General features: G+C 53.3%; 12 protein-coding genes across 12 annotated transcripts; 3 read left to right on the forward strand and 9 right to left on the reverse strand.

Moving 5' to 3' along the window:
- Positions 1-866: 866 nt before the first annotated feature.
- HMPREF1541_03056 (uncharacterized protein) lies at positions 867-2,401 on the reverse strand (the record flags this gene model as incomplete). The annotated part of the gene is made up of 2 exons (XM_008717408.1): positions 867-1,487; positions 1,538-2,401. The coding sequence occupies 2 exons, from the start codon at positions 2,399-2,401 to the stop codon at positions 867-869; spliced, it is 1,485 nt and encodes a 494-aa protein (XP_008715630.1).
- Positions 2,402-2,900: 499 nt separating this feature from the next.
- HMPREF1541_03057 (uncharacterized protein) lies at positions 2,901-4,223 on the reverse strand (the record flags this gene model as incomplete). Its single annotated transcript, XM_008717409.1, has 1 exon — positions 2,901-4,223. The coding sequence occupies one exon, from the start codon at positions 4,221-4,223 to the stop codon at positions 2,901-2,903; it is 1,323 nt and encodes a 440-aa protein (XP_008715631.1).
- A 560-nt stretch (positions 4,224-4,783) lies between these two features.
- On the reverse strand, positions 4,784-5,851 carry HMPREF1541_03058 (uncharacterized protein; the record flags this gene model as incomplete). The annotated part of the gene is made up of 1 exon (XM_008717410.1): positions 4,784-5,851. The coding sequence occupies one exon, from the start codon at positions 5,849-5,851 to the stop codon at positions 4,784-4,786; it is 1,068 nt and encodes a 355-aa protein (XP_008715632.1).
- Positions 5,852-6,863: 1,012 nt separating this feature from the next.
- On the reverse strand, positions 6,864-7,220 carry HMPREF1541_03059 (uncharacterized protein; the record flags this gene model as incomplete). The annotated part of the gene is made up of 1 exon (XM_008717411.1): positions 6,864-7,220. One exon carries the CDS (start codon positions 7,218-7,220, stop codon positions 6,864-6,866), a length of 357 nt encoding a protein of 118 aa, XP_008715633.1.
- Positions 7,221-7,806: 586 nt separating this feature from the next.
- HMPREF1541_03060 (uncharacterized protein) lies at positions 7,807-8,758 on the forward strand (the record flags this gene model as incomplete). Its single annotated transcript, XM_008717412.1, has 5 exons — positions 7,807-7,868; positions 7,915-8,080; positions 8,136-8,252; positions 8,302-8,488; positions 8,538-8,758. 5 exons carry the CDS (start codon positions 7,807-7,809, stop codon positions 8,756-8,758), a joined length of 753 nt encoding a protein of 250 aa, XP_008715634.1.
- A 112-nt stretch (positions 8,759-8,870) lies between these two features.
- On the reverse strand, positions 8,871-10,504 carry HMPREF1541_03061 (uncharacterized protein; the record flags this gene model as incomplete). Its single annotated transcript, XM_008717413.1, has 4 exons — positions 8,871-9,495; positions 9,549-9,923; positions 9,978-10,198; positions 10,253-10,504. 4 exons carry the CDS (start codon positions 10,502-10,504, stop codon positions 8,871-8,873), a joined length of 1,473 nt encoding a protein of 490 aa, XP_008715635.1.
- A 1,230-nt stretch (positions 10,505-11,734) lies between these two features.
- On the reverse strand, positions 11,735-13,645 carry HMPREF1541_03062 (uncharacterized protein; the record flags this gene model as incomplete). Its single annotated transcript, XM_008717414.1, has 6 exons — positions 11,735-11,916; positions 11,965-12,369; positions 12,422-12,539; positions 12,585-13,100; positions 13,145-13,408; positions 13,571-13,645. 6 exons carry the CDS (start codon positions 13,643-13,645, stop codon positions 11,735-11,737), a joined length of 1,560 nt encoding a protein of 519 aa, XP_008715636.1.
- A 1,772-nt stretch (positions 13,646-15,417) lies between these two features.
- On the forward strand, positions 15,418-15,753 carry HMPREF1541_03063 (uncharacterized protein; the record flags this gene model as incomplete). Its single annotated transcript, XM_008717415.1, has 1 exon — positions 15,418-15,753. One exon carries the CDS (start codon positions 15,418-15,420, stop codon positions 15,751-15,753), a length of 336 nt encoding a protein of 111 aa, XP_008715637.1.
- Positions 15,754-16,096: 343 nt separating this feature from the next.
- HMPREF1541_03064 (uncharacterized protein) lies at positions 16,097-18,632 on the reverse strand (the record flags this gene model as incomplete). Its single annotated transcript, XM_008717416.1, has 2 exons — positions 16,097-18,356; positions 18,409-18,632. The coding sequence occupies 2 exons, from the start codon at positions 18,630-18,632 to the stop codon at positions 16,097-16,099; spliced, it is 2,484 nt and encodes an 827-aa protein (XP_008715638.1).
- An 877-nt stretch (positions 18,633-19,509) lies between these two features.
- On the forward strand, positions 19,510-20,817 carry HMPREF1541_03065 (uncharacterized protein; the record flags this gene model as incomplete). The annotated part of the gene is made up of 1 exon (XM_008717417.1): positions 19,510-20,817. The coding sequence occupies one exon, from the start codon at positions 19,510-19,512 to the stop codon at positions 20,815-20,817; it is 1,308 nt and encodes a 435-aa protein (XP_008715639.1).
- A 183-nt stretch (positions 20,818-21,000) lies between these two features.
- Positions 21,001-21,855, reverse strand: HMPREF1541_03066 (uncharacterized protein; the record flags this gene model as incomplete). Its single annotated transcript, XM_008717418.1, has 2 exons — positions 21,001-21,688; positions 21,782-21,855. The coding sequence occupies 2 exons, from the start codon at positions 21,853-21,855 to the stop codon at positions 21,001-21,003; spliced, it is 762 nt and encodes a 253-aa protein (XP_008715640.1).
- Positions 21,856-22,276: 421 nt separating this feature from the next.
- Positions 22,277-23,221, reverse strand: HMPREF1541_03067 (uncharacterized protein; the record flags this gene model as incomplete). Its single annotated transcript, XM_008717419.1, has 1 exon — positions 22,277-23,221. The coding sequence occupies one exon, from the start codon at positions 23,219-23,221 to the stop codon at positions 22,277-22,279; it is 945 nt and encodes a 314-aa protein (XP_008715641.1).
- Positions 23,222-24,341: the final 1,120 nt, after the last annotated feature.

The raw sequence follows: 24,341 nt of genomic DNA on the forward strand, positions 1-24,341 counted from the left end.
GACAGGATGACTCTGAAGGAGGGATGGGGTGCGGGTGTATATCCTGAAGGTGCCTGCGGACCTGGGATGTGGTATCGATGAGGGTGAAGCATGGGTGAGTCGTGGAAATTCAGAGTAGCAACTTCACCGACGTGAAGATGAGATCGAACTGTTCCGTAAACATGCAATACCCCTGATGCCAAACGCGGAGCCAGAATAAGGTTGCTCCGGCTGAAGTTGGTTTCAGTATGGCATGGTCACACAAAGGCTCCCTTTCTTCACCATTTCTCATAATTCCAGAAGGCAGTTTGATCGCATCGACGTACTGGCCATATGTAGCTCGGATCGACAACTTGCCTCTGTATCACACAATTGCATTATGCTTAAACGCAAAGCCACTACACCCGCCAGTCACGTAGATCATTACGATGGCTCAGATCTGACGAGAACATGGACTCCCAGACTCGCGATGCCGCCCAGCCAGCACAATGTTGGATCATTCTTTGGATCTCTCAAGCCGTAGTGTCGGAAGCAACGCGTGAGCTAGTATAGAAGTTTTCCCAGAATAAGAGAATGACAGTCGACGTTTGTTGTGTTGTCCACCTCGGTCATCTGCATCTATGATGAGAATTCTCGTGGATAACAACCCATCCAGAAGAACTCATGTTGCAACTCTGCTACAAGCCTAGAATGTGATTGGTGCCAGCCCACTCGGCAATGAGAGGGCACCACCATATCTCTCAGCTCATACTGGGAGGATCAAGACTTTGTAACCCTTCGACTGGGGCTACCACCCATTCAAGAGTGGCTCTTACCGCGAAGAATCTATCGTGAACAGTATGAGATCATTCTTGAGGTACTTCGCAATCGACGAGCCACGTCATTGCCTAAAGAGTATACTTGAACTTCCGATCCTGCTTATCGGTAAGGTCAGAATTCACGTCCACCGCCATGTCCAGCTCAGTCTTCCCGCCATCAGTGGGCTCTAGCTCTCTCACCTCTGCTTCTCGATTCAAGTTGACTTGTCGGAATATAAAGTAGTAAGCCAGAAGCGCGATCATCAACAAACCCCAGCTCGCGATACTTGCAATGACGCCCTTGGTGTACCTGGGCGCATCCTGGCTCTGCCAGAGCTGTGGTGAAGCAATGCAACCCGTCGAGTAAGCCAAGAAGAATATCGCGCTGACTGCTGACTTTTTCGTGTTGCCCTTCACATTGGAAGCAAGAATACTCAGGCTGACCTGGATCAGTGACGAGGATTGAGCTGCCAGCCAGGTGCTGACCACGATGCCCCAACCAGCGCTTGCAGGTAGACAGAGTAGGAGGATACTTCCAAGGAGTGGTATGATCGAGAACAGTATTCCAGAGAAGCAGCGGAAGCTCTTGGTATAGCTCATGAGGAATGCCGCTGACCATGTGGTGATAATCTGCAGGGCTCCGCTAGGAAGTCCGACCAGCATCGTGCGGAACTTTGAAAAGCCGAAACCGTTGATGACAAGAGATGAGAACTGGCAGAGTTAGTCAGGCTGTGATACACGAGCTGGTAGAGTATGAATACCTTCAGAATGGGAGAGGACATAGTCGTTAGGAAAGCGAAAACGAAGAAGAACCACGTCTGCGGGTCCATGAATGCCTCTTTTACCTGAGCACTGTTGAACTGGTTTCGATCTCTTGTCGCGCGATCATTGGCCAATCTTTCGATCGCAATGCGACGTTCTGCTTCGTTCAAAAATGTGGCGGATGAAGGATCTCTCGGCATCAAGAAAGTGAAGAGTAAGCCCGCACCGACGGTCCCGGCGCCACAGACGATGAAAATGACCCTCCAGCTGGCGAGAGCCAAGGAGTCGGACTGACCGATGACATACATCAAGACGCCGCCGACAATTTGAGCGACTCCGTTCGTTCCTTGCCAGACAGCCACACGTATAGGATGCTCCGACCGTTTGTAGAAGTTGCTGGTGATGACGACGAAGCCCGGAGCCGCGACACCTTCGCAGAAACCGAGGAAGAATCTTGCCGAAAGCAGACCTACCGCATTGTGAGGTGCTGCCAAGCACATCTCGCACGTACCCCAAAGGATAACAGCGATGGACACGACAATCGTAACCCGGAAACGGCCGATGAAATAGGTCATGGGAAATTGGGCCGCCAGGAGTCCAAAGTAGAAGAGCGACACGGCCCAGGAGAACTCATGGCCGTCAACGTTCAAGTCTTGCTGCATGCCAAAGACAGATGCAAAGTTGATGGTTTGCTTGTCGAGGAACTGGAAAAAGAATACCAGAAACATCAGTGGCATGACTCGCCTGTCGATCTTGCGAAGGACGCGCTTCTCCTCGGCCGGGTCGATGGCATAGGCGACCGTGCCATTGTCTTCAGTTGTGCTGACGATGTCCTTTTCTGTGTGTGTTGCAGCGACCGCCATTTTGCTTGAGTGAAGAAGATTGAACAGAGATGCCAAGCTTGTTCCGTTGCATAAGCCCGTTCGTCGGAGGGACGGAAGAGCCGTCCGACGAACTCATATAGGAGCCCATCTTCGTCCCCCTCAGGTAAGTTGGAGAAAGAGGCCGTCCTACGCTAAACTTCGCTAGACATGGTCGCCTTCCGAATGTCGTTAACAAAAGATAACGTCGACGGGGATGTCCATGCAGCATAGCAGCCAAGGCATAACCAATGTCTGATCTGCAACAACTCCGAGCATCTTGGAGAAACCTGTTGCTAGCATGACCACGCGAAGTGCGAGAGTAAGAGGACATGTCGGATATCTCCATCCGAGGATGCTGTTCTGACCACCTCCAGCTTTCTCCTAGCGACCTCGAAACAAGCCCGGTGGATGCCACCCTCTTATCTGATGAGTGAGTCTCATGTAGTTCTGACGGAGGGCTAAACGTTCAAGCGCTTGACCGAGCATGCTCAATACGCTATTATTCTATTTGCGCCAACTCACCCCGCTCTTCTGGCAGCTTGCTCCATCGACTGACCACAACCCGACCTTCCTTGAGCACCGCCATCAGATGTTTATTGGGTCTATCCAGCACTGTGATATCCTCCAGCGGATTGACGTTTAGTATCAACATGTCTGCCAGATACCCAGGCTTGATCTGACCGAGGCTCCCCTCGTGCCGCAACATTTTTGCTCCATTAACGGTAGCGGCTTGTAGAACCTTGGCCGCGGAAAGCACCTTGGATCGGAGCACGAACTCGTAAGTCTGGAACTGGATCATCGATGCTAGCAAATCCGAGCCGTAGCACATTGTAACGCCTGCTTTGTCGGCGATGCGCAACGAGTCTTGACCAGCTTTGATCACCTCTTCATTCTTTCTCTTCGATTCTTCGGGCAGAAAGTTGGAGAAGGGCGGCGTGTTCATTATCTCGTAGGTTGTGAGAGTTGGTGTCAGGAACACTCCTTTCGCAGCCATAGTCCTGGCAGTCTCCTCGTCGAGAAAGTTGCCGTGTTCGATGCCCATGGCTCCATTATCAATCGCGTTCCGTATTGAGGCCGGTGTGTAGGCATGACTTGTCACGTATGTCCCGCTCTGCTTCGCAACAGAGACCATGGCTTGAATCTCCTCTGGAGAGAACTGGACCATTGTAAGCGCGTCGGTGCTGCTCGAGATGCCGCCACTACCTAGGATCTTGATAAAGTCCGCTCCTCTCCGCAACTCATCTCGAGCAATCCTCATACAGTCGGCAACACCATCGCAGATCCGCCCCGGGCCAAAGACGTCGCCCGCACAGCACAACGAGCTATCACTCTCGTCCCGCAAGTCGCCATGGCCACCTGTCTGGGAGAGCTGATGACCAGCAATGAAAAGTCGTGGTCCTTTGACAACGCCTTCTTTGATGGCATTCTTAAGATTCACAGAGCTACCACCACAGTCGCGAACCGTTGTGAACCCACGTTCCAACATCTTGCCACACAGGTGAGGCGATCGGAGAGCCCTGACTTCTTCGGGAAGCTTCTTCATCTGTCCCAACGTCTTCGATCCTGGGACATATTGCAGGTGGACGTGGCAGTCGATGAGTCCTGGACAAACATATCGACCACCGAGGTCCAGCTCCACCGTTTCAGAGTCTGCCTTTCCTGAGATGTGCTCTGCATCCTCAAATGCACCATCGCTCATCGCCACAGTGACATTGGGCCGCACCACCCCAGCGACTGGGTCAACGAGATTGGCATTTCGAAAGACGTATCTTTTCCGCTTTGCCGGCAGCCAGGGTATTCCCGACTCTATAGTGCCCTCCATCGTAGCCGAACGTGTTTGACAGGATCTGTATAGCAGGAAGACTTGCGTACACCCACTGTCTTTGACGCCACGTGACGCTAAGGGGTAACTCTTTCGGCAACGATGGCGCGGTCTACTCCGCTGGGCGGGAACCCGCTTAGTGTACAATCAGCGCAGGAGAACACGCCCTGTGACTGTTTCTCCAACGCGCGCGCTTTGACTAGGAGGAGAGCGGCATTTTCTTATCCCAAGCCAAGAGCACGGCGACCTGCCCAGGCATGGAAACCATAGAAGCTCCACGTTCTATTGCTCTTGATATACCTACTTGGCTGTGAGCGTTACTTGCGCAGGAGTTTCGATACTCTCGACAGACAGTGAAGGTGACATCGAAGGTCTTTAGAATTTCCTTGCTATTATCTGGAAACCGATCTAGATGCACATCCGTCCCCTTGAGGACGGCATGGTTAGAACAAGGCATATTGTAGCTGCTGAGCAAGTCTGATTCTTACGCCATGCTAATTGCCATCCACAGGAGTGGGTGTGCTTAGTCCTTACCCTACCATCTGGTTTTCTCCCCACTACTACCTCCACAGAATACAACTCGGTCCATACCTCGCTTCATACACGGGATCACCGAAATGCAAAGTCCCCTTGAGCTCTTTCATCAGACCAGTCTCTACATCCCTTTCAAACACCACCACATCGTTCGTATACTCGTTCAGCACTGCCAAATATCGACTCTCCGCATCTGGTGACAGCGCCAGGTGGCGTGGAATCTTCCCTTGCGTTTCTATGCTGTCCAAGTACGTCAGATGATGCTCCGGGCTTGCTTCGTCGTCGATCGCATAGATAGCTACAGTATCGCTATCGAGGCTAGTCGTGCCACGGCTGCTTGCGTATGCAAACTTGCCGTCGTCTGTAATGACAATATCAGCAGCGAGATATTCGCTGTTGGGCTCGGTGGGCGGCAGGCCAGGCCCGAGTGTGGAGATGGTCTGATGAAGCTCAACTGTGAGTTTCGAGGGCTCATTGCCGTACGAAATGGTATAGACTCTAATTGTGTTGTCTAGCTCACCCACTAGATACATATAGGTATTTGTGGCATTAAAGACCCCGAAGGCGGCGTGTCGAGGTCCTGTTCCTGGTGGAAGGACGATCTCCTGTAGCTGCGTGACTTGATGAGGGCTCGGCACTGAGTAGATATAAAGCCTGTCCGCACCGCGGGCGCAGACGAAAAGAAACCGTCCAGTCGGATCGAACTGCGTCTGGTGAGGAAATGCCTCGATCTGGCTGTCGTTGCTACCAGGACCTGGCTTGTCCAGGTGGTACTGCTCTCTATATGTCGCCTCGCCGATGGATCCGTCGTCCGCCACGGGATAGATGGCTATTGTGGAAGCCTCTATATTTGCTGCAGCAAAAGCTTTTCCGGTTTTGCTCACGTCGCAATGGACGCCTCCTTCGCCATTGCTGCTTCCAGCCGACAAGAGCCTCAAGGGAGGCCGGGGAGGGTGGGAGTGCTTGGAACGTTGGAAGGCGAACACTCCCCCAGATTCACTAGACTCATCGGGATAGCCGGTGCGACTAATGCTATAGATTCTTTGTCTGGATGCCGTGAGCCATTGAGGTTGTGTGCCACTATCCAGATTCATTGCAGTAATCGATAAGGATTCGTCTCCCTCAGCGTTGGGATCGAACGAAATATCCAGGATTGCCGAGAGGTTCTGGTGAGCCAGGTAGAAACCAAGCGTTGATCCTTCTGAACCTGACACAGCCGGTGTGGTCAAAGCTAGAAGCGCCACTAGTGATCATTAGTGAATCCGTGCTATGCGCCTTGCGTTTCGAAATGCAAGGCATTCCTAGAGTACTTGCCAACAGCGACGACGATCCGATGATGCCATGAAGCTGCTTGGGTTGGCATCTTCAATCTATGACTGTAAACACAGAGCAAAAGGAATTCGGACCAATCTTGGTGAGTCCAGACTAGAGGTGATGATGATCATAGAGCATCTGTTCTCCTTATGTATAAAATCGTGGTTTTTGGTATTGCAAGCGAAATTCGCTTCGGGTCTCCGAGGGTAGTCCGCTTATTCCTGAAGCGGTAATCTCTGCGAAAGCTGATTGCCTGATTCCCCAGCATTAATTTAAGGTAAGTCCAGTGTCAACCAGGCGAACCTTCGCAACATGGGTATTGCACGGGGCGAAATATCAGAACTTTGTTTCTTCTTCGGCCATCAAGCGAGTTCTTGTTCCGGCACTTTCCAAGTCGTCGATACTTATTGATATATGATTGAATCCTTTGATTGTTCTCCTGTGTGTTAATTAGTACAATGATTCGCTTGAATCCGGGTCTGCGCAAGAAGCTTTTGGCGAGAAGCGTGGCCAAAAGATACCCTCGGACATTTGATCATCCCCAGGGTATTGGGCACCTGATGTCGAAGACCCAGTGACAGTGATTAGTGCACAGGCTATGGACTTCACAAAGAGAAGAAGGTTATTCAACACCGAATAGTCGCCCCAGTATTAAAGTTGGTTGTGGACATTTTCGTGGCGCTTCAGTAAGGACGCTCGCATGGACGAGTGATTCGGTGACACAATACGCTCTGCTCGTACATCTTCCACGTGGAAGAGCTACACACAGGGTGTCAGATTAATACGCCCTACTCACGACAACTCGAACCCCTCCTGGCCCTGAATCTCCCAGACATTACCGCTCGGGTCTTCGACAAAGATCAAACCGGTGTTTGACACGGATATGGTCTCAAGAACTGCATCTTGCTCGTTCTGGTCCAACGCCGCAAGACCTGCATAGGGCGTTATAGCCGTCGAGGGAGGCTCTCCGAAGGTCTTTATGACCTTGACGTCGTCCATCTCATTCAGCCTCTTCTGCATGCCCTCCGGGTCCGGAACGACCATTCCACCATGATGCAACCCGTTTGATGTTTTCTGAACGTCCCATCCAACACCCTCCATGGACAGGAGCTCCAGCATGCCGTACAGATTGTTCTTGTCACTTTTCATCTCCGACACTATCTCGAAGCCTGTACCATTTCTGCCACTATAACAGAAGAACCTTAAACTCCAGGTCCTGGGAGGTTCCAATGTTGGGCAGCGTTTGGGAGGTGCGTCTAATAGCTCAGCAGAGGCAGTACCCGAGTCCGCGACCAGCGATCTCAATGCTGGAGTACTTCACAACTTGCAGGCCTCGACCCTTCATGCGAAGCAGTCTACACAACCAAAAATGCCAATACAAGGCCGTTCTAGAGCATTGCCAGAACATCCCACAAGCCAAGACAGCGTGGCCGAAAGTTTCAGTCTGCCTGTGGTGTAGTGGTGGGCCAGATAGAACTGTTCGAGATCGGTCTTCTTGGCGCATCACTACTACTGCTCGTTGCATGTTGGCCCCCTTGACACAGGCTCAGTGACAAATGGATCGCCATGTCCTCAACTCTGCTCAATATGAACGCCTTTATGCGAGTAGCACCAAAATTTCGTGACGTCACTTGTTCGAATTTAGCCGGGGCATGTCGTGATTGCGGGTTGCGATAATGTGCGTCGAAACTCGAGTCGAAGGTAATCTTCCCTACTTCGTTGTATATCGTTTCAAATGCCAACACACGACACCCAAGATCTGACCCTGGTGATGCCCGATGATCTCGAAGACGAACTGTAAGTTTCCTTGCTGCATCGAATATTCAAGGCTGACATGCCTTAGTGGGCTTTCCGCTGACACTCTCGCCGCGCTGCAACACTTCTATCTAGAACAAGATATAGATCTGAGAGCTTTTGAGGATCTTAAGTCAAGCACCGACGAGAGCGGTGAGAGAAAGCTTCTCTCAATATCTGCGTTCAAGGAAGACTGGAACGCGAGCCAGTTCTGGGTAGACGTTGGCCGTAGGCTTCCGAAAGCTTGCCAGCCTGCTGATGCTTTGACAGTTCACAGACGACACAGCAGAGTTCTTGGCCCGGCAGTTGCTCTTACACAGTACATCAGAGAGCTCTATTGCCATCATATCTGCACCGAGCATTTTCCTCCAGGCCCAGAAGCTATTAGTGGGTCTCCGTTTTCGCTCAGATGATGGCCAAAGCTGAGTAGTAATAGTTGACGGGACAATATCCTCTGCCCACCCGACTGTGCTTGCTCGAATACGACGAGCGCTTTGACTTGCTAGAAGGCTTCGTGAAGTATGATTTCAACGACCCCACCAATTTGCCGGCAGATATGGACGGTCAGTTCGACCTGATCGTTTGTGACCCGGCGTACCACAGCGAAGCCTGCATCGTGCAATGTAAGGGGCAGAGATCCGCTGATATGTTCCATGGCTTATCGTGAACTAGATGCAAAATCCTGCAAATGGTTGACAAAAGCGGTGGATGTCAAGAGTGACAGAAGTCGAAGCATCAAGATGGTCTGTACGGGTGAGGCCTTACAAGATGTCGTTACAGAGTCCTTTGCTCCAATCTCAATCACTTCTTTTCACCCTCGACACACGGTTAGGCTCGACAATCGATATGCATGCTATGCTAATTTCGAGCTCGAAATACACCAAGACTTGTGACGAGTACGGTTGATCATTGTATTTTCCAAGCTAAAAAGGATGTGTGGCGAGCTGTAGGAGCTTGACTCCTAATGAGCGCTCTCTATCTATCTGAAATAAGGGCTAAAGCTCTTCACACGGTGAATCTGAAGAACGTTGCATCGTCGCCTTTCTCTCGCTCCAAGGCCTTCTCCGCGGTAGTGTACTCCTCCAGCGGCTTGTATTTCTTGTCCCTTCTCGCATTCTCACGACGATAGTACAGCGTCATGAACGTGCACACGCTGGCCGACATGCTCATGATACCGATCAAGATGCTGTAGCCCTTGATGTAGCGCGGTCCATCGGTCGCCAAGAAAACAAACGAGGCGAGTATGCCGCCGAGATTGCCAACCATGGCTTGCATCGCCAGCGCAATACTCCGTTTGGTCGAGCCGCCGACGTTGTTGCCGTTCCACGCCATGCACTGGGGTACATTGGGGTAGACACCCGTGGCGAAGAAGAAGGTGCCTGCGTACTTGACTTGCGGGTCGTTGGAGGCAACGAGCATGGTCAGACCGATAATGCCGACTAGGTTGAAGACGATCATGACGATGCCACGGGTCTGGAGACGGTCAGCGCCATAGCCGGCGCCGATGCAGAAGAAACAGGCCACGACGTAGGGTGGCACGGTCATAAGTTGGGCCTTTTCATTCGTGTGGCCCAAGTCGCGCACGATGGTCGGAAGGAAGAGGGAGAACGAGTAAACCGAAGCAAAAGTCCTATGGGTGTTGGTCAGTACACAAGTGACGCAGCATGAGTGCTGTAAACTGACCCTAAGAAGTTGAAGCAGTGGGCGTAGATCTTCCAGTCCTTGAATGCATCCCACACGTACTTTCGGTCGTACTCATCTGCCAAGGAACCGCGATCCTCATCCAGCCGTCGGTTAATCTCACGTCTTTCAGCATCCGTGACAAATTTGGCGGTATCAGGGTAATCTTGGAACGCCCAGTACGCCCAGCAGGCCACTGCAACGGTGACGATGCCCTCCAGGATGAAAATCCACGCCCAGCCACCCCGACCACCAATGCCATCCATTTCAGAGATGCCACGAGCGAGAAGACCACCGAAGGCACCTGCTGCAGTGGCCATTGAAAAGAAGATTGACATCCGAAGGCCACACTCATGTCGGCGGTACCACATTGTTATACTTGGGGGGTCAGCACAGGCTCATCCAAGCCTTGAGGAGATAGAGGCGCCTTACAAGAAGTTGATACCTGGGAAGAGTCCGCCTTCAGCAAGACCTAAAGCGGCACGGGCGGCGAGCAGCCCTGCATAGTTGTGACACAGACCCATCAGAGTGCAGCAGATACCCCATGCAACCATGGTGGATGGGAGCCACAACGAAGGTCTTGTGATTTTCATCATAATGTTGGACGGGATCTCGGCAGCAACGTAAAATGGGTAGAGGATGGCGAGCGCAACCTGTCAATTTGTCAGTCAGTAACAAGGGAGACCGCTTCGTCGCGGATACCATACATTGTAGTCCAAACCGGACATATTCAGATCTCGCTCCAGATTGGCTAGGCGAGCGTTGCCGATGTTGGTTCGATCCAAGAAGCTGAGTAGATACAGGATGACGAGAACTGGGAGGATATGTCTATCCAATTTCCGGACCAACTTCCTAGTCTGTTTCTCATCGAATGCGCCATTGGACCCTGTGAAGGTAACTTCTCCGTCTTCGATGGTCTGCACTTTGGCATCTTCTAGTTGATCCTTCTTCTCTGACATCTTGAAATCTGGAAAGTTCGAAGCCTGGTCTGGAATGAAAGTGTCTAGGAAACGCGGGGCTCGTTCCTCGCTGATACGCTTCTCCAACGTATTTATAAGAACGATGGAAAAGCCCAGACCTCGGGGCACAGATCATGCCCTTTCGGAAGAGTGACATTAGATCTCACCTGCAGCTCAGCAGCCATGACCCAGCTTTGACCAGATTCGAGGCTCCGGTCACGTAGTAGTGAAGCTGAACATCCCCCGCCACAGGAGCCGTTTGGGAGAGTGATTACCCGCAACCAATGTGCAACCAAGCCTCAAGGCTTGAGCGGGCGATCTACGTCTTGGGCATGTCGGCACGCAGCCATGCAGGGATAAAGGCGCCAAGTCACATGTACCTGCCCCTGTAGAAACTGCAACTCCTCTTGGCGTGAGTCCAAACTGGTGCTGCTTTTCGTGACACAAGGCTTACGGATCTGCTGTTTCGTGGGCGGACTGGGCCCCGGCTGTCAAGGGTAGTCTCAGCCAAGACAGCCCCGGCTGTTAGAGCGGGCACGATTATCGGTTGTAACATCAATCGGCCAATGTGCGCCGCGGGATAGTCAAGCACACCTCAGTTGTGATGGTGGCCTTAAAAGCCATCTTCCAGTGCGGTAGGACACTCTGTCCAACATATTCCCCTTGGGACATGGTCTTGATGTTGACACTAGTTCGGGGACCACAGGCTCTTTCTATCATAGCGGAAATCAAGCAGCGACAAGGGCATGCTGCGAGCAGTAGCTTGGCAGAGCCTCTGCTCTCCGATACACGCCCCGCCCCCCGCATCGTCTTCCCCGCATCTCCTCACGTTGCATTTCTTGGTGTACTCCATGACTCTTGGAGCACAGTGGGCACAACTTATTGGAGCTGCCAAGTTTCATCCGCCCCAAAGCCACCATGTCATCTGTCGGAGGTGGCACGCCCCCAACTTGCTCATAGGAATGAATTTCCGACAATTTAGTACTAGCAATAACTTGTAAAACGCAACGAGAACTCAATATTGACTGTACCGCAGAGCGCCTATCAAATCAAAGTCATAAACATCATAACATCGACATTGCTTGAGCATTCGCTGTGGCGGGAGCTTGAGCTTAGCCGCTTCAACAAGGCTCCAGCGCCACTTTTGCTTCTCATGACCCTTGATCTCGGCTTCGCTTCGTGATGCACCTCTATCACCCCGAAACCCCGATCCATCGACCTGATCGACGCCTAGAGTAGACCAGGAGTGCGATCCATGGAGACAATGGATGCCCGAATGGAATTCCGTCTGTCTGCGCCGGTGGCAATGCTGAACTGGCGAAGACGCTTCTCTTCGTGCTCCTCTGTATACTTGACAACGCGGCGGACTTCGGGGTTTAGTCCCATGAGGACGCGCGGGTGATCGTGGAACACTGGTTATGATTAGCCAAGCTTTGTGCAACATGAGATAGGAAACTTACACAAATCGATCTCCTCCAAAGTGCGTCCAGATGTCTCGACGCCGAAGAAGTACGTCAATGGGATGAATAGAGCATTGACCGCACCCCAGATCCAGAAGTAGTTGCCACCGATATTGGCCAGGCCAATAGGTGTGACCATAACAACAACAAAGTTTGATAGCCAGTGAGAGAAGACACCAACAGCCGTGGACTTGTTGCGGACACGCAGAGGTTGGATCTCAGCCGAGTATGACCATGAGACAGGCAGAATGCCTAGAGTAAAGAAGTCCATGAACAAGAACATGAAGGCAACAGCTGTTGCTGCAGTGGTGTAGGACTGGTTGAGCAGACAACCTGCGATGATGCACATGCTAATTGCGCAGCCGGCTGAGGAACCAATGACTGTCCATCGTCTTCCAATCTTATCTATAGATGTTATTAGACCAGCTTTTGCTAATGTGGCGTGTCAATGACGTACCGATGTAGAAGAATGGTGGCCAAGAGAAGACTGCATACTGTGTGAAGGCGACTGAGGCCAAGATCAACGCCATTGACGGGCTGTAGTCAAGGTACTCTTGGAGGATGTATGCAAGATACTGTCGTTGTTAGCTTGACTGCTTGGTGAGGAGTGGCAGACTTACGTAGCAAAGAGCATTGATACCAGACCATTGATTCATCATGTATGGTCCCATACCAAGGAGAACTCGCTGAAGATTCCGAGCAGGAGTGCCGTTGCTGAAAACCTCGGTCCAGGACGGCTCCGCTTCGGTCCACTCGGCCTTGATGTTCTCTTCGATCTCGTTGATTTGTAGCATCACAAGAGGGTCATCGTCGGGCTTGTCCAGTAGCCGTGCGACGACATGAGTCGCTTTGTCCTTCTGGCCATGCTTGACAAGCCACCTCGGAGTCTCGGGTACAAAGAGACAAGTGAGAATCGTTATCAGCGAAAACAAGATCTGACAAGCCACGGGAAACCGCCACTGGAATGAATTGTTGGAATGAAGCGTTGCGAAACAGAGCCATGAAGCGATGGCGACACCAATGATGATTAGTGCGGACTGGACCACCAGTAGGGCGCCACGGTTGTGAGCTGGCAATGTTTCCGACTGTAAGATAGGGACGGCAACTGTGCTGAGACCCACACCGACTCCAGCAACCTGACAAAGTCAGCACGAATTTGGGTTTGGGGGATGTTACCCACAATGCGAGCGGCGAACATCTGCCAGTAGGAGTAAGAAGCGGTCTGGATGGCCGCACCCACAACCACGATAACGTTGGCGAGGAGGATAGATTTCTTGCGACCGATCTGCTCGCCGAAGAGAAAGGCCACTACGGCTCCAATGGCGCAACCGATATCGTAAATTGCCGTGACAAGCCCAGCCATCGTCGCTGTAGGATGACCGAGCATGTCTTGGAAGTAGACGCCTCCAAGGATGCCTCCAAAGAGACCTTGATCGTAACCAAACTAAACACGTTGGAAATAATGGATCAGCAGCTATATGCTAGAGCAGAGGGTATATTGGAGTGAAAAGCGGCAAGTGACGAAGAGGAGTTCATCTTAGTACCGTGCCATAGCGCAGGAAATGAAGCTGGCCCTTGCAGGTGCTGTCGGTTTCGGAGAACTCACCAGGAGGAAGTCCATGCCTGAAGTTACGAGGATCATGAAGATCAGAGACTGACCTCTAAGCTCGAGGAAAGCCATGATGGGTGGAAAGTGAAGCACAATTTATCGAAGTGATCGGTCGAGGTCTCCAGTTGAAGATAGAAGCATCAGACCTAGTCGTTGGGATGTCTCGAGCTATATATGCTTGAGACGGGGCAAGCTTCACGTCGCCTCTGGCTGCCCACAGTTTGTAGCAACCCCGCAAATGATTTGGTCATTTTGCTGATCCCAAGTAGAATGATCTAAAGGTGGTGAAGCCAAGCTCCGGTTGTCGTCAATAATGTGTCAAGCATAGGTCGATGTATGCGGAGTGGCTTTCCAGGGATGCCCAGAACGGCAACCCGCTTCCCTGAGAACACGCCAATCAGGCTGGACACGAGGTCGTGCATGGCGTTAAGCAAACCAGCACATGAACAACCCAGGAACGGTTAGTGCTTGCAGGCTCATAGTCGAAGGTGAGCCAATAGGGACAGGGTCGGGTGGTGAGCTTCCAGCAGAAAACACCACGACCAATCTGCTCTCATGAGCCGCGTGAAGACTAATTCAGAACGTGTGTGGACGAATGTGGATGTGGAATCGCAATGGCAGTTGTCCATTCAAGAGGATCACGAAACGGTCCTTGAGGTCTTGACTTGATCAAGCATTCTTGCCAAGGCAATTTCCCCAGATTATAATGTCCTCTGGGCAGGAGTGAGGATTCCATGGATAGTCACTGTGGGCACTCCATTATCAGACCGACGAGCGGACAAGTGTCCATCTGTGCCTGCATGATGATAACCACTGTGTAGCCGACATACGCCACGCGACGAGGACCCGATACGAGGTCGGTTCACGGTTGGGGTCTTCATCCCCGCCTTTGTCCGTGCTGCATGGTCAGGTGAAGCCGTACGCCAACGAAGCCGACAGGGCCCAAGGCCTGGAAGCGTCTGAAGCCGGAACGCAACAACCAAAATCCGGTAAGCCAAATCGAGCGAACCGACGCGGGGAGAAAATCGGGTCGCCGCCGATCGAAAGATGAAAGCCATTCAGTCGTCTCCTTCTCAGCCATTGTGCGATGATACTGCATACGTTCAGGGGCAGTAGTGGAGCAGCCGTTGTTGAAGAGCAGGTCTGGCCTGTCGCCGCTTCTTCGCTGCGACAACGGAGCGTTGACTATGCCTAACTGGCTCTCAAGCCCATGTCTCGCATCGTGTACAATACTTCCCAACGCTTTTTTCCAGCCCTCAGAGAACCACACATCTAGCTCAACAGGTGCTACTGAAGCTTGAGAGCTCCGAGATGTCGATATTGTCACTGGAGACCCAATACGCCTCCGATCGAGATTCTAGGCTTGTGCTATCAGCGCCGTACGACCAATGGTACGAACGATGTCCTTGATCGAGATCGAGATCTCTCCTCGCCGTGAAATAGTACGAGCACTAATACCAGGACTGACCCAAGAGCTCAACCGGTCACGAAAGACCGTCACTCTTCGATCAGCAGATCTGCCTCGATTCGAGAGGAATGATTTCGTTACGGGATATATGACAAGGATATTCTTGGGTCATCACGCTTGGTCTAGTAGACTAATATCCTTGGGCCAGGAAGATGAATACAAACCCTTTTTGTGGCTACAGAGATGCAGCAGGGCGAGTCATCGTAGCCGAGCCAAATCATGGTATCATGTGTTTGTGGACGTATTCAAACGTCCCGCCAAGCCCCACCTCGTCATCACATCCTCTCCCTCTCCTCAGGCCTCTCTATCCCGCAGAGCACCAACTTAAGCCCCCATTCACCACTCCCTAAGAAAGCCACTCCACCCTCGAAGACCAATGCCCACCTCCACCCCGACCTCCACCCCCAACGAAATCCTAGCCACCCGCCTCCTCTCCCTCGCCAGCAAACGCGCCCACCCCAAAACGCTCTGCCCGAGCGAAGTAGCGCGCTCCTTCTCCACCATCGAGCTCTCAAGCCAACTCGACGTCTCCGCCTGGCGAGATCTCATGCCCTCGCTCCGCTCACTATGTTTCCAAATGCGTGAGCGAGGGGAGCTGGAGATCCTGCAGAAGGGTGAGGTTCTGGTGGGGGATGATGCTGTGGAAGGAGAGGTTCGGGGCCCGATTCGTGTTCGTTTGGTGGCGGGGGGGACAAGGATGAAAGATGTGTAGGGTGAGGGTGAGGGTAAGGGTGGAGGAAGGCATGCGATGAAGTAGAATGGGAATGGTGGCTTCTATTGTATTTTACACATTATCCGAGTCCCGCTCGATGTATCTTTGTTGGGAATTTGGGGAGACGCCTTGCCAGTGCGCCGGGTATGGCCAAAACAACACGAATGGGGGGAAAACCTTCTACCCTCTTCGGCTTCGCGACCCATTCCTTGTTCACCGAATCCATGTTTGCAGCCGCTGAGCCTCGAATAGAAAGCAAAATGCCGTCCGGGTATATAATGCTGAACCACGAGAGCCCACATCCGTTCATCATCAAAATACAGATGGCTATCCCAACAACAATTCAGTATCCGCTGTACCCTCTACTCCTCACAGCGGTTCGGCCACCTCCTCGAGACGGGCCAATATCAATCATGCTCAATTCTGCAGCGAGAGGATCGTCATGTACACTTGGCGGTGCATAACTCTGTGGACGCGGCATCTGCACCTTCGTGGGCGTTGTTTGGTAGTAGGAGTTGCGGCCATACATGGGGACCTGGTAGTCGGTCAAAGGCGGACGCGGTGGGCCAGCGGAATGAGGAGAAGATGGTATCGAGCTTCTCTGCATGTTGTTCTGGCTACCGTGGCTCGACGGAGGTCGGGGATGCGGTGCCGGGCTGCTTTGATCGAACTGCTTGGTTTGTGGGATCGCCGCAGGGCTGGTCTGAGCATGCTGGAATGGCTGAGCCGGCAATGGACGCGTTGCAGGCATTGGCTTTTGAAGCCTATTCCTACGACGCTCCGATGTTGGACTCACGGCCGGCTCATTCACTGGAGCAGGTGAGCTGTTGTAAGATATGTGAGACGGAGGTGTCCTCGCCGCAACAGGCGAAGAACCGGCTCGGGTCTGCTGTGCATCTGCACGGGTCCGTATGCGGATGACATGCTCAGGCTGCCGATTCTTTCGCTCTGGCTCGGGGGCCCACGTTTCTGCTGGCAAATGATCTGAAGGGTCGATAACGCGGCCATCATTTCCAATAATCGGTTCGATCTCGCCAGGCTTCTCTTGTTTCGCTGGATAAGTCGGTCGAGGCCCGTTTTGTGCCGGACCAGAGCTCGGGTTGAGCACGTTGTAGGAATCAGGCCCGAAGGGTGTGCTTCCAAACTGAGGTCTATCATCCATTGGTGGCGCGGGACTGACTGACTTGCGCGGCACTGCGACATTCACATTTGGGCTGACGGGTCTCGGGCGAACAACGTGCGGGTCCGACCTGTAAGTGTTGGCATGGTCAAAGTCGCTGGAGTCGAACGTCTGTGCCCGCTGCGGTGCTCGATATGGATCATCGTGATCCTCGATCATTGAGTTACGTCGGATGTATCGACCTTGATTATCTTGTTCAACAGGCTCGGCAAGAAAGTCAACTCCATAGTTTACACCCACTTGATGAGGAGCAGGGAAGTCCCCAGCTGAACTGGTTGGGCGCTCAACTTGTGGAACCGGAACTTCAGAATGGTTGAACGACTTTCGATGCTGCCGCTGAGTAGACCCCCGATCCGACGGCGGGTAGGGGCTGTAGTTGTGCTCTATCATTTGTAGCGGACTTCTGTCGCCAATCGAGTCACGTTGAGGCGGCTGGGGCATACGGGGTGGTGTGCCATAGGTTAATTCCAGCGGGCGTGGAAGGCTGCCCCGATGTGCTGGTGGAGGAGGAGGTGGCGGAGAGGGAGGTTCGTCCTCATATCCTAGTGGCACCTTGGGAGGTATCGCAGGCAATGAAGGGACGTCTTGTGGGGCTATCGACTGACGAAGAGGGCTGTCCCGGTAGGCCGCATATTTGGTTGGCGAAGAGCTCATCCGATGCGATCTTGGGTCAGTCGGACTCGGTCGGACAGGAGGCGAGGAGTTGTAGTAGGACGACCCTTGTTGGGGGCTGCTGGACAGTGGGCCAGGATCACTGTGTCGAGCTTCAAGGGGAGGCGGTTCCATGGGTACGGGCGGCAAACTCTGACTGAATCCTCCGTCGTAGGTGGGTTGTGTTGCTTCGAAATCATACTCGCGATCTCTTACTTCATATTGGTCTGCATATGGGTTGTTGCGGTATTGTTCATAATCGTCGGGTCCTTCGGGGCCAACGTACTGTTGAGGTTGAGGAACGTAGTGTGGATGGACGTAGGCAGGTTGTTCTGTAGGTGTGACTTGCTGCCTATTCTGGATGCGCAACGGCTGGGGGAAGTCGGCAGGTTGGGCGCCGGCGAGGCCGGGGCCTGTAGGTAGTGGTCGACGCTTGATTTCGCGGGGGCCTAGCTGGCGAGGAGCTGAATGTGGGCTCGAATTTGTGGCGGGAGAGTTCGCCCTCTGTCTTTGTCTCTCTTTCGTGGCTTCAATCTCTGCATTGGGTTTCGTGTCGTAATAGGTCATTTCGAGACGAATATCGCCAGCGTATTTGCCCTTGAAATTCAGCTGATGCCAGAGGTCATTGGCTTTTCCTCCCGGGATAATGAGGTCGGACAGGTCAATCCAGCACTCGCCGATGAGATCGGTCTTTTTGTCATCGTTGAAGATGGAGACCTTCAGCTTGTAGTAGTCGGGTGCGTCACGGACGGTAAATCGCAGTTCTTGGTCCCTACGCGTGTCGTTAGCATTGCGCGTCTGCATCGAGGCGCAGCTGAACCTACCACCTTGGGGTCTGTCCTCCTCTCCTATCAGTGTCGGTCTTTTTGGCTTCTTTACCCAATCTCATGGCACAGTATGGATCTTGCTTGCCCATGGTTTTTCGATTGGGTAGGTTCTTTGCTCGATCAACAATGGCGACCAGGGTGCCTATCTCGGGCCCATCGAGGGTCATGTCGGCAAAGATGCCCGCTGTGTGCCCGGAAGGCATCGTGCGTTTGACAGCCATGGTTGTTGAGCCTGCGTCGGATTGCTGTCGAATACGCTGGCGCCTCCTGGTGAGTCCTAGTCACTGCAGAGGGGTACTCGATTGTGACGGCGGGCGGATTAGCGGAACATGGCGGTAGAGACGAAAGAAAGGAGTACAAACGACCAGTCCAGATCGAAACGACAGGTCGGTAGCAAGTGAAGTCTAGGAAGGGATGAGGAGACTCGAGGAGGTCGGAATGGGAATGTTTGTGGTGTAGGTATCCATGAGGCAGCTCACCAGCCACCAGTAACGAAAGTCAAAAAGAGGCTGGGGCTGGTCCACATTGCCTTACTTTGCACCACGAGTCTCCATCTATTGGGTATTAGGCATTGCCAATGAGACATTGGACACGCGTTTATCAGCATTACCTGTCTTTGATTTATCTACATGACACTTTGAATATTCCGAGCTCGACAACAGAGGGGTGCAGCCGGGCGGGCGCCCATTGTTTTGGTGGCTGCCTCTTCCGGCTCTGACGTCAAGTCTCCACCAATCATGGCCTTGAGATTTGGCCATGCCCAGTCTCCACCCTGCGTCTTCGAGGGCTGCCTTCCGCTGCGATATCCAACAAGGCATTGAGTAGCTGTGGAAAAGCTGTAGGCTGTGTCTCTCGTTCACTTGACGTTGGACTGCAATGCTTAAAGCCCTTGCGACAAGGCTTCGTTCGGGTCCGCGCGGCGATTGGAAGCCAGTTGCTGACCGGCTGTCACACCAACGTGGGGTAATGGACCCGGTGACTACCGCTCGTACGACCTTCGCGCGTTCTTTAAATTGTCCATCCCAAGCGTCTTGAGAACTCTATATACACCTGTCTACCACTATCCCGTACACTCGTTGCGCACTGAGTACCGCCAATATGGCTGCCAACCACCTTCGCGCCAGGTGGAAACACAACATGAGCACCTTTCGCCGGCAGCCTCTTGCCGAAATCTCTGGATCGCTTGGTGATCTGGGAACCTTCCTTCCAATCGCCATCGCCCTGACTGAAGGCCATCAAATCAGCCTCTCTACCACTCTCATCTTCTCGGGCGTATACAACATCGCGACAGGCATCGTGTTTGGCATCCCACTACCCGTCCAGCCAATGAAAGCTATAGCCGCAGTTGCCATCCTCGACTCCCTCTCCGCAACCACTCTCGAAGCAGCTGGACTCTTTGTCTCCTTATGCATTTTACTCTTCTCTACCACAGGCCTGCTCGCGTGGTTCACGCACCACATCCCTATTCCTGTCGTCAAAGGTATTCAAGTCGGCGCCGGCCTCTCTCTTATCATTGCGGCGGGCAGCAAAGCCACTTCCAGCTTGACCTGGCTCCACCCCTGGTCCGACAACTACATCTGGCTCGTGGTCGCATTCCTGTCCCTTTTGGCAACAAACATCCGGCCTAGAATCCCGTACGCACTCATCGTCCTCCTGCTTGGCCTCGTCTTCGCCTTCATCCGCACCCAAAGAGTCCCCTCTGTCACACCTTGGCGACCTTACACTCAGGTTCCTGACGGCACTGCATGGCGCGAAGGTATCCTTTCTGCGGGGCTCGGACAACTGCCCCTTACAACTCTCAATAGCATCATTGCCGTAACGCATCTGTCCGCCGACCTCTTACCCGAGGTGCCCTGTCCCAGCTCCACTGCCATCGGCTTCTCAGTCGCAAGCATGAATTTGATTGGCTGCTGGTTTGGCGCGATGCCCGCCTGCCATGGTAGTGGCGGCCTCGCGGCGCAGTATCGATTCGGCGCGCGATCTGGAGCGTCCGTCATCTTTCTCGGCCTGCTGAAAGTCGTTCTGGGGCTGCTCTTCGGAGAGAGCCTCACTACACTTCTCCACAAATTTCCAACCGCATTCTTGACGGTCATGATCATCGCCGCGGGGCTAGAATTGGCCAGCGTGGGCGAGAGCTTGAATACGGAAAGGGCGCGGGACCTTGGCAAAGGAGAGAACGAGCGACAGGGTGATAATACCTTAGACCAAGCGGGAAAGAAGCGGCGCTGGTCCGTCATGTTAGTGACTACTGGAGTACTCGTGGCTTTCAAGAATGATGGGCTAGGATTCGCTGCAGGGATGCTATGCCATTGGAGCTTCTCTTTGGAACAGTACCTAACGGCAAGGTGGTCACGAGAGAATGCAAGGCACGACACAGACAGGGAGAGGGAGCCGCTTCTGCCTTGACTGGACAGTGGTCGGCTCTGGTGATAGAAAATAGCGTCAATCACTTTCGTAGCTGAATCTATGAGCGCCAGCTCCAGATGCAATGCACACAGGTCACCGAGACGGCCGTCGCAACATTCATGAAGACCTGAATACATCTCCATCTCCCAGCCCCCCTAAACAACACAAGATCCCCCCCTCCTCTCACCACTTCAACGGCCCCTCGCTATTGCTATAAGTCATGGTCTCGCCCTCCGGGCCCTGCTTCGCCAACTCCACGACCCTCACGGCCCCGAGCTTCGGATCCGTCTCCTCGCTCAGCTCCACGTCATTGATCTTCGTCGCCCTCAGCCCCGGACACACGCAATTGACCTTCCACTCCGGGAACTTGCGCGCGTAGTGCACGGCCAAGTAATTCAACGCGCTCTTGGACGACCCATAAAAGAAATTCCCCGGCACCTCCGCCCTCGCCGTCAACTTGTCGATACTCCCCGCCCCACTCCCCACAAACACGATCTTCGGCAGCGTCGCGCGCTCCAGCAGCGGCAGCAGCCGCTCCGTCAGCAGCGCCGTGGACACGACGTTGGTCTGGAAGATGTGCATGCCCCTGTCGCGTGGGGACGTGGACTCGGGGACCTCGCGGCCCGTGGTGCCGGCGTTGTTGATGAGGATGTCGAGCTTGCCGAAGTGCTGCGCGATGGCCGAGGCGCAGTGCTCGATGGAGGCGTCGTCGTCGATGTCCAGCTGGATGGGGTTGACGTTCAGCGGGGCGCCTAGCGAGGCGGCGGCGGCTTCGCCTTTGAGGATGTCGCGCGCCCCGAGCAGGATCTGGTGGTTGGGGAGCGCGGCGAGGGAGCGCACGATTTCGTAGCCTATACCGGCGTTGCCGCCTCTGGAGGGGGTGTGTTAGGACGAGGGGGTGTGAGGGTGATGTGGGGGTGTGGTGTGGTCCAGTGGGGCTTCGACTATCTGGAGGCGGGCTTACGTGACGAGGACAACTGTCTTGGACTGTGTGGTAACACTGGAGGGCCTTGAGACGAGGCCGGGGCGGGACGTCATGATGTGTGCCTTGTATGGAGGCTCCAGTCGTCGGGGGTTTTGGCGTTATAATCTTTTGGCCGCTGTCTGGTGGGTAGACGTCTGCACAAGGAATATCTTTGCTGGGAAACGAAGTTGTAGGTTCGGCGAGAGTAACCTACGTCACTTTCGGAGCTAGCACGAGTTAGCGTGCTTTTTACTGCCTGCATCGATACATCGCAACGTATAGGCCTGCGGACCTGGCACTTGATGGTCGCAGACAGCGAGTTTGCAGCAGCACGATCGGGTACTGGAGTAGTTGCTCTAAAGGACGAATGATATGTTGCAGACTATGTGTGTCAGAAAGCACACCAGCGATGTCGAGCTGGAGCCCAGCGCCAATGACCCATGCATACTGCCATAGTCGGGCTGTTATATGAGGATCCAGGAGACACTATGATGCTCAAATGTCTTTGGCATCCTTGGCTGCCCATACCGCATCCATCTTGTTTCGTTGTTGAGCCAGCATATTTGCCATGAGCTTGTCTCTCATGTTCACTGGGATCAAGAGTGCAATGGCACCTTGTAGCGCATGGCCCCAATATGGGAATACGTATGCATAGCCACACCCAATAGCATTGAGCGCAGCTCGGGCACATGTTCTCGCTGTGGGCTCGGCCCATGTAGCATCGGCATCCGTTCTGCCAGTGCTGGGAGTACATATCATGCCAAAACTCATACAAATTACTTCAATATCCATCTTGTCCAACATCAACTCGTACTTCAGCGTGCGAGTGAAAGAGGACGTATAGCCTTTTTGTCCAGAGTAAGTTGCAGACCATGGCATGGGCACATTATCGGCACCGCTGGAGACGGTGATGAGGAGAGATGGCTCGTTCTTATGCAGGTGAGGGATCAGAACACGGGTGAGCTGATTCATGAACCGTATATTCATGTTGAGCTGTCGATCGAGCCAGAGAGGATCACGGTCGGCGTAAGATATCCACCTGCCCAGGTATCCGATGTTGTTGATTAATATCGTCAGTGGAATATCTTCGACAACGCCGTTGATCATTTTGTCGAACTCCTCGTAAGCGCCTGCCTCAAGAGAAGTCGGCATTAGCTCAGCATCGAACACCAGGGTCCGAACGCAAATCCCAAAGCCAGTTTCGAGCTCTTTCTTGATTCCATCGAGCTTGCTTTGATTACGTCCATGAAGAATGACATTGATACCCTCGACGGCCAATTCCTGGGCCCAGGCCACACCCAAGCCGTCGCTTGCGCCAGTAACCAATGCCCAGGGTCGTGATTTCTGCTCACCCTGCGCAAGGCGGTGAGACTGGCCGTATTTGCTCAACTTAGAGCGGTGGAGAAAAAGGGACAATAGCTGCCACAACTGGTTGTTCATTAGCCAGAGCAAATCTCCGACCCTGAGCCGCGACAAACCTGCGAAATGGCGCTCATTGCTCCGGTGGATAGGGTCAGTACGGTGTAGGAGGGAAGGGAGTCTCATGCCCAAATTGAGGTCGTGAGTAGGATGACGGCTTCATATCAAGGCGCGCCAGAATGTCCCTTCGTCTCATGCCGAGAAGTCAGGCCCGAAACACACGTCTGTATAAGACAATAGTGCAACTTCCTACTATAGATGCAGCACATGCAATTGGCAGGAATTCGAGGTCCGGATACACTAGGAAAGCCTTGCGACAAGGCTCTCGTATGTTACGATTTTGCCCGAATGTGGCTAGGGCAGTGGTGCAAATCCACCATCAGTGGCCTGGAAGGGTCGAGGGTTGGAAGCCAGTGAGCAAAGTACTTACACCTGACATACTGGCGGAGTGAGACTTTGTCTGCCAAATGTGTACGCCGTGTACCTTAAATGTGCGTTTCATGCTGTCGACGCGGTATACCGCCGCGCTCAACATTGTCGAAGGAGCAGCGCGTCTGCGACCCTGGCCGATAACGCTTCGAGCCACAAACGATGCGCTGCCTGGAGCCCGGAGGCGCTTTTCGCTAACCGCGACGTTAGCTCACGGGATTCAAAGACGGTCTCAGCAGCAGCGCAACCATTCTGGAACGCGTTGGAATACGCCACTGATAGGTAAGGAAGCTCTCATATAACATTGACCTCAAAAAAACGTTGGCTGCAAGCAGGACTAAAGCTCCAACCATGGAACTGGAATCCGGTCTCCGATGCTCGGTACCTTGCATGACTGCCACTAATTGACAGCTATTCACGACGTTGTCTTGTGGAGAGGCCACTCTGTGTTTGAGAGGCACCAACTTCAAGTGCCCACAGCGTCAGCCAACCCAACCGCCCGTGTCTGTGAGCTAAGCACCTCAGACTGGCAAACGATGGCGCGAGTTGATTCCATCAGGTGATTTTTTCGGGGTGAGGTGGGGAAGAGGAGCTCGGCGACGTGTAAGTAGGCCTGGTTGGCATGGACAACAGCGGGGCTTGACTATATGCGGCAAATGTCAGCGACCGCAGGGACCAGAAGTCAGGGTTCTCCAAAGTCTCTCGCTGTCGT

This window comes from Cyphellophora europaea (assembly GCF_000365145.1).
Source record: "Cyphellophora europaea CBS 101466 unplaced genomic scaffold supercont1.3, whole genome shotgun sequence".
NCBI classification, from domain to species: Eukaryota; Fungi; Ascomycota; class Eurotiomycetes; order Chaetothyriales; family Cyphellophoraceae; genus Cyphellophora; species Cyphellophora europaea.